Consider the following 11,357-nt stretch of genomic DNA (forward strand, 5'->3'; position numbering starts at 1 on the left):
TTTCAAGTGCCTAGACTTAAGAATAATTTTCAGAACGGAACTACAGTAAGTCATCAGAATCGACTATTCTTATCGCGGCAGCTCTCCAAAGCCAAAAGCTGACATCATCATCTTATCAACAATTATATGAAACTGACAGTTTAGGTTCCAAAATTTTTCATAGACATTCAGAATAAATGCTCATAGCAATTCAGGAGGGTTTTTTTGTATGGTTATGTAACTTCTTTTAAATCAGTCTTACATCAACAATATTCTTCTCCCCACACACCCAGTTAGGACCACCAAAGAAAGGCCTATCAAGAAAAGAATAAGATAGGCATGTACCTTCACTGAAGTACTGGAGCATAAGTGATTGTTAGCTGGAAGAAGTTTCTCAGCAGCCTTTTTCCATAGTGTTTATTGTTAATTCATTTTATATACTTATTTCCAGGAGATAGGCAGCATAGAACACCACAAAACATCTATTTTAAAAAAATATATTATTCATTGCAATGCCACAGTCTCAATAGTACCTCCTTACAGCTGCATCGTATTTAATTCAGAAATAAACCAATCCTGATCTAGTTAAATAAAAAGTTTTGTACCTAACCCTTAGAACAGTCAGCTTTCCAAAGTTAAGCAACTTTGGACCCCAAATTTATAATCATCACGTTTGATGATAACCCCAGAAATTCTTACTGTGCAAACTATCCTACTGAAACTATGTAATAACTCTGTTATAAGTCATGATTACATCAGCATTTACTCTTACAGGAAGAATTGGTTTATTGTCCCTTACGTAACTTTGATGTGGACTGCGAGTGCTCTGGAGAGTCAGGTAACTACTGCATTGCTTACTGAGCCTGTGCACTATATATACACCCCTCAACATATTAATACTTACAAGTAGCTTAGATACACAGTAGATTAAAACAATAAAAATGATGAAAATTTACATCAAGCTGCCCAAAGCTATGCTCACATGGTTTCCCACCTACTTCCTACCACACAATCTTGATTTTAACAGCTGTACTCAAAAGTTTACTAAAATCAAAGTAGAAAGATACTGTCAAGTCTTTATCCATTCATTTTCTGGAGTCTTGAATTTTTCCTTTGTCAGTGATGATTCTGGGGGTTGTTTTTTGTTTTGTTTTTAAACTCAACTTTAAATCCAGCAACATACATTCTCCTTACAACATCCCAGAGGTAGCAGTAGGAATTATGAATGAAAAAATGCCAGATTCTAGAATTTGCACATTCCAGTATAGTGTCATCTAAGAGAGCTTTCCTGGCTTTCACAGACTGTGTATCACCTCTAATCATGGATAGCAAATGGAAAGCAGAATCCCAAAGTAAAGAACTACTGCCACTGAGTTACTTACAGAGGTTTCACACCCAGACACCTCAAAGTTATCTGGTTACTTAATTAGTAATACTGTCAGTTTCAACAATCAAATATCAAGACCCAAAGTATAAACTTAAAATTTATGAGTGTCAATTTTCCTAAAATGCTTATTAGTGACACATTTCACCTGAACACAGACATACACACTGTTACTCTAAGTTGATGTACCACGCTGTAAGGAAAGGTCCCAATTCAGTTCAAGAATCTGATACTCCCCCTCTCCCTCCCACCACACAACTTGACAGAAGTGCTTACAGTAACAGAAAGCAAACCGAAGGGGAAAACACAACATTAAATAAGTGCATCTATGTACATTTTGCACCTCTTCCCTCTTTGCATCTGAAGTGAACAGGTCACAATTTCAGTATGCTTTACATGCGCATACCCTCCTCCCTTCATGTAGTACCAGTCCTATTCAACAGATCTCTGCAAGCATCACCAGCAGTCATTCCACGCTAATCAACAGGTGCTTTTATTGTGGAGGTTGAAGTACATTTAAGTATTCTGACTGGCCCAGCTGGTAGGTTGTGTTTCCTCCACAGTCCACATACTGGTATCTCTCCTGGGATATTTGCTCAGAGTGGCCAAAGTAAGAGGTTGTCACGGTCACTCTTAAAAAGACAAAACAGAAGAGAGATTTGCTTTAGGACAGGAAACTCAAGTCTCTTCAAAAGATCAGTGTTTTTACATTACTAGGGTTTCTAAGGAAAAGGTTTTGGAACCAAGTAAGTTTTAAATAAAATTAAAAATAATAGTAGTTTACTACAGATTTTTTCCATGAAAGACATTTGGTTCCCTGAGCACAGACATTTTTCCTAAAAAAAAAAAAAAAAAAAAAAAAGGTAAAGCTGAGGTTTACTCATGAATACCTTGCTTTGCAATGAGAAAGCAAATGGTAAGAGAAGCTACAGCCACGGTTGGTCTACACCTCCTCCCCCATGCACGCCCACAATGATCCCACCATTCTGTTATTTATGCAATCAGTCACAAAAAGTGGACTCTGGCAGAGCACTAAAGCCTGTAACTGCTTCAAGATTACAAAGGTCTTGGCAATTTTAGAACACAGGCTGATACACAAGCTCATTTCAAAGTATTTGAGACCTTATTAGCTCCACCATTATAGCCCACTGCAGAGCAGATACAGTAATGACAGATCTGCCTATTCAAGTGTCTTTACGCAACCACAGTGTCAAAAGACACAATTCAGTTTCAGGAACTATAGAAAGGAACTACACTAGAAAGCAGGTTGATTTCATTTTATCTATGATGCCCAGACTCCAGGATTAAGTATTTGAGTAATATTTCAAAAGAATTACATGTCTTTTAAAATTGTTTCATACAAATAGGAAGTTTCCATACTTACTGCATCATCACTACTATATTATGCACTTTGATAGATGCTAAAGTACAGAAGTCACTGAAAAAAAGAAAGAACAATTCTTAGATCTGCATCAAGTTTTTACAGGTAATGATCTCAAAAGCAAGAATTGTGGCTTCAGCTGGAAATTCTGCTATCTGTGTATACTAGAGACTACAGAGTTGCTAGCAATGGCAACTAAAACACTTGTTGAAACACACTGCCAGTGATTACACACTCACCTAGGTCTTTTTTTATATACATAGTCTTGCTTTCACATGAACTGTATTCACATGTGCTTGCTTACACATAATGCTTGCCAGTAAAAGCGTTCTGTGAAACAGTGTTCACTCCATCTTTCAAAAGCTAGTGAAAGTTAACCTGTATCACTACATTAAAGCACATTTAATATCACTTTGTCACTGAGGAACACTTTTCATGTGAAGGAATATAGACATAATTTGCTGCAATTTCATGTGATATATATATAGAAAGGAATATTTACAACAGAAGATCAATGTTACGCCAACTTCAGCATCTTTTCCTGTAAAAGCAGCAATTTCTATGAAAAAAACTCCTGAAGGCTTGTTATTCTTGCTCAAAAACTATCAACTTAGCAAAGTTCCTTTTTTTGCACTCATCCACTTCTGTACTATGCAAAGTAACCTTTAATCAATATGCAGAGATTTTGAAGTCAAAGTTACTGTTCTCTTGCAAGATACTCTTTTCAGACTTACATTTTTTGACATGTACCCACATACCAGCTATACAGTGCACTACCTAAGTGTACACTCCCCATCCCGTAAGTCAATTGCTCCTCATCACAGATTTATCAGCTCTGGAATGAAAGGCATGTGATCAGTGCATTAAGACTGCGTGGCAGACACCCACAATATTTGCATGCCATTGCCACTTCCTTTCCCCAGCAGCAGCAAACATATGATGAAGTATTAAACAGTGAATGAACACAGGTGATCCAAACTGTATGAAAATACAAATAAAAGAGTTGGTTATTAAAAGTTCACACTGTTAACTGTAGTAATGACAAATACTTTTTTCCTGCTAGTCTTAAAAAATAATTTTGTTAGACCATATGAAATATTCTCAGTTATTGTAGTTTTCTAATCCAAAATATAGACAACCTGTAACATTATGTAAAATCAGCTCATACCAACACTACATACTAGCTGACAAGCAGAGAGGTACAAAATAACCATACTGTATTTTTCTAAGTCCAGATTATCTGGAATTAAATTTGTTTAAAAAACAAAACAAAAAACACACAAGCCAACCACATAAGTGAACAAAAAAACAAAAGACACCACACAGCACAAAGCTGTAGCTAGGAAACTACATTGAAGGTGAACGCCACAATGACTCAGCTCACTAAAATACACATGTAGAAATGCCCTGTGTGATGCTGATTTCATCATATGGGTCTGCTGAATCAAGATGACTGTACACAGAACTTAAGGTCTTTAAGATCTCCTATATTCAACCTAAGCTGATTTTGCAGGACGCATACTCTCCAGGATCCAAACAAGTAGCTAGTTATAACTAACACAAGACCTAAACTGACTAGCTGGGGAAACACCACAATGTGACCCACTGTACAACTCCCAGTGCTATCTGCATTAAAAAGCTTACCATTGTATACATGTGGTGCAAAGAAAAGAAATACAAACTACCCTCTAATTAGTACAGAATTGAAGACAAATCTTCTCTACGTTACTAGAGAGCTTGTTGGGGGAAACACACCTGCACTTTCACCCCCAAAGCAGCAGGTTCTAGCTATTGCCAAGGTCTAAAACACTGGGATAGAGATACCATCAGTGCTGAAAGCCAGGTTCAGCAAGCCTACATGAAACTATTGAAACAACCATGGTTTAATTATTTTTCAGTACCGTTAAACTCATGCAAAGAAAATGCTACATGATCACTGCAAATACATTTCTCCTGACTTTGAAAAAAGTTGATTTTAGCACTGCTGTAATTTTAATAAGACCCATGTGATATTTAGAGGTGAGTACACTTACAACATGTAGCTCATTTCATCTTGTATGACTGTGGGCACCATATAGTCAATCTGAAAAACAAAAAGGCAATGAAAACACAGATGAGTATATCTGCATGAAGATTAACACGTATTCACTTTGAAAGCCTATCCTATTTACCTGTTTCATATCCAGAGGACCAATGTTGGTGATGTTGTTTAGCCGTGCTTTGCCAATAACTGTCTTTGAAAACTGAACTTGGGCTGTGATATTTGCCACTTCAACAGAGTAATAGTTGTTGTTCGTTATATTTAGTGTATTCTGAAAAAAAAAAAAACCACAAACACAAAACACTAGCAGCTATCTATTCTGTGTATCTCCATGAGCATACATTTTGAAACTTGTGCCTGAGACAGTAACACCGAAATTACGCAAGTGTATTTTCCTGCCTCTAGGATTAGAGGGGAAGGAAGTAACGCTTAAGCCCTTTCAGGGTTTTTTTTTTTTGTGAATACCTTGAGCAGCACAGATCTCTGCACAACTTCTCTGGTGACCACCCTCCACTGCAAACACTGCATTTCTTCCTATCCTCAATTATTCCTTCCAGGAAATTTAGCTATCACAGAACCCTTTTCTCCCATAGCTGCTTTGCTTTATTTAAAATGAGGAACTCTACCAAAAGTCCTTATGCAATCCTGTATTGACTGCGTTACCAAGAAGTCAAAAAGCACATGGAAACTCCTTGAAGTTTTAAGGTAGTTTCCTCAAAAACTATTTTGACAGATGCGTATCACCAGGAAAACGTTTAATAATGTTCCTATATACGCACACTACATTTCACCCATATTCCAAAAATAACGAAGATGACTTCAAAGCCACTGTTCCCATGAAAACAGAAGACCCAATGGTAGTTTGTAACTACACCTCTATTAGCTATAGCTACAGGAATCAGCCACGGCAGGAGCAGTTACATTTTTCAAACTGGTCATTGTATCTGCTTGTATTTCCTCAGGCACTAAGCTTACTAACTAGACCACAACTTCTATGTATATTGAACTGTCACAGTAGTATCTCTTGTTGCATTTATTCATTACAAATACCCAAACAAACAGCTAGACTTACCGTAATATTCAGATATATTATATGTCTAGTATGTTCGTAATTGACATACACTGACTTCACACCAACGTATTCAACATCAATTGAGCGAGGAAACAAGAAGAATACAGCCAGTCCAGAAAGTAGTAAACATACAATTACAGAAGCAGTCACGTAGAGCTTTCTGGAGAAAAAAAAGAGAGCTTATTTCAGAGTCAAAAGCACATCAAACAACAATGGCACGTTCTTTTAAGCGATAAGGAGCATGACTACAATACAACTAGTTCAGTCTATTTCTAGCTTCAGAAGCAGAAGGGGAGGGAGGATACAGGGGGAACAAGCTATGCTGCATTTCATATTTGTCTCAAACTCAGACATTACTCTTGTGTATATATATACCAGAAATCAAGTTTCAAAATGTGTCACCCCCAACATTTGTAACTTAAAGAGGAAAATGGAAGACTTAAACATTTATGTGCTTTGAAACACAAGCACTTCCTCTTTACATTATCTACAGCAGAACTTTTGTCATTCTGCAGGACTCTTGCACAAGACACAGAGAAGCTCTTTTAGGCCTTATGGGATTCTCTGTCATAAAAGCTTTCAGAGTAAGTGTTAGAATCCTGCTAAGGAACAGGAGATTCACAGTTAACCCAATATAAAAGAGGGTGTTTGTCTCTATCAAAAATAAAATACTGTACTGGATCTCCAAATTTTTCAAAATTATAGCATTAAATTAATATGTTTCAAATTGGTACTACTATTACATCAGATATATGATCCAGGATAATATTACGTGAAGTTACTGTATGTTTTTTTTCTGGCACTCATTTCTGTTTTCTACAGAAACATCCAAACATTAAGGAAAAAACCATGCCAAAAAGTGTCAGAATTAGAAGCCTTGAGCACTATAATTAAACCTTTAAGTAGATCCTAGAAGAAAAAAAAAGCTGATCAGAATGATTAATTTGTTCATTTTGTGAGCTGCTCAGAGCTTTACAAATTAATTTCTAGTAGTAGCTCTAAAGAAGTTATCACTTTACTCAGACTATAACACTGAAGATGTCTGCTTAGATCAATTAAAATGCTACAGAGATTGATAAATACTTGCATAATTACTGTAGACATTCAAGTAAGTATCTACATGAAGAGATCGTACAGTATTACTTAGTTTTAAAAAACATACCATGACAGGAGTATGTACACCTGTTAATAAACAACTCCAAGAGTTAGAGGTTAAGGCTGATATTACTTAAGAACAGGGTTCTGTCAATACTGAATGCAAGAAAACATTCCAGTAATTTTTGTTTTATTCTCCTTAACACTATTTCCTTTAAATTGCTCAATTTTAACTACAAGAGCATTAACTGTAGATTCACGTTTTCCAGTTTTTAACTTACGTTCTTCTTGGCCTCAGTCTCTGATCACTATATGGAATTAATGCTACCAGCTGATTTTCCTGCCCTGGAAACAAAAACACCCTTTCAGAATTTACGCAAACAAAGAATAAACAGTTACTTCAAACAAAGAGTGCCCCTTATGACACTTACTGGCACCAAAGAATAAATACTAAGCATAAACGTTTAAATTCCATGAAAGGGCACAGGTAGAACACTTCTGTAGCTTATGTCACTTTCTGAAATAGACCATGGTTTATACAACATGGAGAGGAAAAAACACCAAGCCCACAAAGACCAAAACCAGCAACAAATTCTGCCTCTGTGCTGCATACATGCACAGGAGGTGGCATGCCCCTGGGGCCATTTTCTCAAGAGAAACTAGGTACATCAACAGCTCCCAGCTGTCTGTGCCAGACCATGTAAAGTCCTAGGACAGAAAATTCGGCAGTTCAGGCAGTAAGAACTGATCCAGAAAGCATTCTACATGTATTCTTCTGAAAAGAAGTCAAGTTTCTTTACAAAAAAAACAAACCAAAACCAAACATCAATTTCGGTGGCTTTGGCAACACAGGTTTTACGTATGCTGCATTCTGGAAACCACTGGTTTATACAACCATTTCTCATGGGACTGAGTTGCAGCACTCTGGAAGTCAAAAAGGTATCTATTGGCATTTCTTCACGCAACAAGTTACTTCACTAGACTGATTTTTAAAAGGGAGGTATCTTAGCAACAGAAATAAAGGACACAAGCACAGGTGAGTTGTTGAAAATACATGGACTACATCTGCATTTACAGTTTTTGCTATTTGCTGTGCAAGAAAATAGAATTGAGATTCATCCATATGAGAACAGACAGGCCTCAAGACCAAGTCAGATTTGCATTTTTTAAGCCACATGCATAATTTGATGAGCACTAATGCTTAGCTAATCAACCATTTTGTGATTCAGCATGGAATCACTTCCAAGATAAGCAAAGCATGCTAATGAAGCAGGTAGCAGTATGTGATATCAACCTTCTAAAAAACCTCTTACCAATTTAAAACAGATTTTCACTTCATCTTCAACCTTTGAACAAAACAGCACAGTCCTACTTTCCTGCTTTACCATGCTGAAAAGATAAAGCTGTCCTCTCCCCTCAAAAATCTCCAAACTAAAGAACAATTGAAAAGACAGTCTTACTTCTAATAACTCATTTAAAGTTGTAGATTTAATCACACTGTTTCATTAGAACTTGTGGACAACATACATTTCTAAGAGTTACTGCAAAATGTTTAATATTTAGAAAAACATGAGTTAATTTATCACATCCAAGAATCCTCCGAAGAAACAAGCTTTTGAACATAGGAATACCACTATTATTTAATTATTTATTTAGCACTTTTGTGAGTAAAACTTGCCGTTGACATTATCAAATTTTTCAAGCAACCAACCAAACCAAACAAACTTCTTTCTCTGTAGTCTTTCAGTTACAAGAATTTTTAGTTGCATAGCTCTTCCACACTTCAAATTTGCTGAATTCAGAGGTACTCAGAGAATACATTGTAGTACAAAGCTTAATAGCTAACACACATTTAGATATCCTGATCTCCTCGCCACTTACTATTCCCAGATGAGATAGGAGCATCTGTGAACTATGCCAGAACCTGCTTTGACTGAAGCACATTTACAAGGACAATATGGCACAGAAAACAGCCAATTTTCCCAAGCTGTTGGACGAAATCAGTTCCAAGAGCTTTTACACCCAATAATCTGACTATATCAGATAAAAGTTCTGGCAAAAGCAAAGCAGTCCCAATCATAAAACATCCTCATCAGTTCCTCCCCCCATCAAAGGAAGATCTCATAGTTGAAGTAAAAGGCTGTGCCTTGGCACACTGCATTTACCACTCTTGTTGCTCATTTTCAGATATCCTTTCAAAGGTCTGTTTCTAAATAGCCATTCAGGTGGCTTATCATGTAGAGGTGTAATAAAGCAGAATGTTTTATTAAAAGAAAAGGAAAAGCAAACGATGAGGGCAGTAAGCAAACAAAACTGTTGGGCACCAAGATAATTGCTGTGCAACCTATTCCTTTCTGGGAGAGCCACATCATGCATATTTTCAGCTCCCAGCTGGGGCCATCTGCCTAGCAGGGACAGATGGGACAAAGGGAGGGTAAAAGAAAACGAGAGGCACTGACAGCAGTGATGGAAAGAAAATTTGCTATACATAATCAGGTAAAAGGTGTTGTAGCACATGTCAAGTTTTCAATTCCTCACCGGTGCACACAAGTCTAGTTTTCAATTTTCTCCATATCCTTTAAAAAACATCCAGTACCTTGGATACCAATGCCCTACACACAGCTCTCTTCCAAATGATAACCTGAAACAACAGTGGATTAAAGTAATTTATGGGTCTGGACAGTGTTCAGTATGAAGAGGATTTAAGTGCTGAAAAACTTGACAACTCAGCATTTTTGCTTTCAAAAAAATAATAAAAAAAAAAATCTGTATTGAACGTATTCTTTTCCACCAACAGGAAGACAAGGGATGTCCCAGATAACATGCTTCTGCAGGATGGCAGCGTATGTTTTAGAACTGTATTTTTCAATTTAGTAATTTACTTTTATGTCTTTAAATAAACAAGTTTTTCCTCCAACTGTGAACAATATCCAAAGCATTATGTAACAAAAACCAAATATGATGTCAGCTCTTAACCCTTTCAAACCTATGTTCAGAATAGTAGTTTGCTATTTAAAAACACCACCAGTTATAAAGCTTTCAATTCCACTAGGCTGCCTCCCTAATGCCAATACAATTAGGAAGTATAGGGTGGGGGAGGTTACTTATCTCAAAACCTATCTCACATTTTGAGATAAGAAACCTTAGTTTTAAGGAATTCAAATTTTTAAACCAAAAACATTAGATTGACTGTCATATATGCATACACCCTTTTTCTCCCCACACTTAGTGATTATTTTAACACTTCATATTTGCAGCTATTTTTTAAAAGTTATACATTGGTTCAAATACTTTAAAATAGGTAGTTAAAAAAAGCAAACCTTTATTTTTGTGACTTTTTTTGGAAATTCAACTTGCAAGAACTAGAGATGTGCACAAATTTAAAGCTGAGAAGCAAGGAACACTGGAATTGTATCGAAAAGAGAGGACCCAACAGGTAACGGTCAGCCAAGGCCAACTCAATTTATGTTTTATTCATCCAGCATAATCACAACAAAATACTTGACTTCGACAAAGTCTTTGACAAAAGACTTTGACTAACAAGTCAAAAAGATGAAAAACTTCATCTTGACTAGGAGAGTTATTTGTTAGAGATTATTACAGTTACAACTGCACACAGTTACGAGATAAATTTATACATTAAAAAGAGAAATAAGGTAAACTTACCTCGTGGAATTCTTCCTGTTCCCTGGCAAGTCGGACAGGTGACGCTGTCTCTTCCTGTAAATTCCACATAGGGAAACTGTGATACATCTCCACATCTGCTGTCTTCATTGTGCATTTCTGAGTGAATTAACCCATTCCTCATGTTATCAGACACTGTGCCTCCATCACAGCCATCCTCTTTGCACGTGTGCATAGGCAGGTGAGAAAGTGATTTTCCCATCTCTAAAATAAAAGTCAGAAGAAAGCTTTCAGGGAGAATGATTCAAACATACCTCCACATCAAGTAACTGTTAGTCTATGGTCGCTACTCCGACAAGACTCCTGTTGCTCTCTGGTCAGATCCCTTAAGACCTGCAAAGCGCTAAGGCCCTGTCAATCCCAAGCTGCAAGAGCCTGAACTAACTGGGAACTTTGCTCAGATCCTCCAATATACACTGGTTGAAGGGGGACTGGTAAGAGGCTTTTAAGTTAAAACAGTAAAATTGCTGGCAAAATATTCCAACAGCCTACCAGTGCTTTTCAAACAATTGTTATTGTACAGACTTTTGCACAATACATTAACCTTTGTATAAGAAAAAAATTCAAGTCTGAGCTCTAGAAAGCAAGTTAGCAATTTTCAGTGGACTCTACACAATTCTGATTGGTCACACTTGAAAATCCTAGACTGTTTTCAAAAAGTAGGTTTGTAACCTCATGGTTATATATTTGCGTGTAAGGGGTAAGAATGCCACCCTAACTC

At 36.8% G+C, this 11,357-nt stretch overlaps 1 protein-coding gene across 1 annotated transcript; it reads right to left on the bottom strand.

Annotated features, from left to right (window-relative positions):
- Positions 1-1,347: 1,347 nt before the first annotated feature.
- TMEM106B (transmembrane protein 106B) lies at positions 1,348-10,838 on the bottom strand. Its single transcript, XM_010135055.1, has 7 exons — positions 10,619-10,838; positions 7,234-7,297; positions 5,858-6,017; positions 4,916-5,056; positions 4,778-4,827; positions 2,748-2,801; positions 1,348-1,995 (listed from the first exon to the last, which is right to left on the bottom strand). The coding sequence occupies exons 1-7, from the start codon at positions 10,836-10,838 to the stop codon at positions 1,857-1,859; spliced, it is 828 nt and encodes a 275-aa protein (XP_010133357.1). The 3' UTR covers positions 1,348-1,856.
- Positions 10,839-11,357: the final 519 nt, after the last annotated feature.

This window comes from Buceros rhinoceros, unplaced genomic scaffold, assembly GCF_000710305.1.
Source record: "Buceros rhinoceros silvestris isolate BGI_N320 unplaced genomic scaffold, ASM71030v1 scaffold14994, whole genome shotgun sequence".
Classification (NCBI taxonomy): domain Eukaryota; kingdom Metazoa; phylum Chordata; class Aves; order Bucerotiformes; family Bucerotidae; genus Buceros; species Buceros rhinoceros.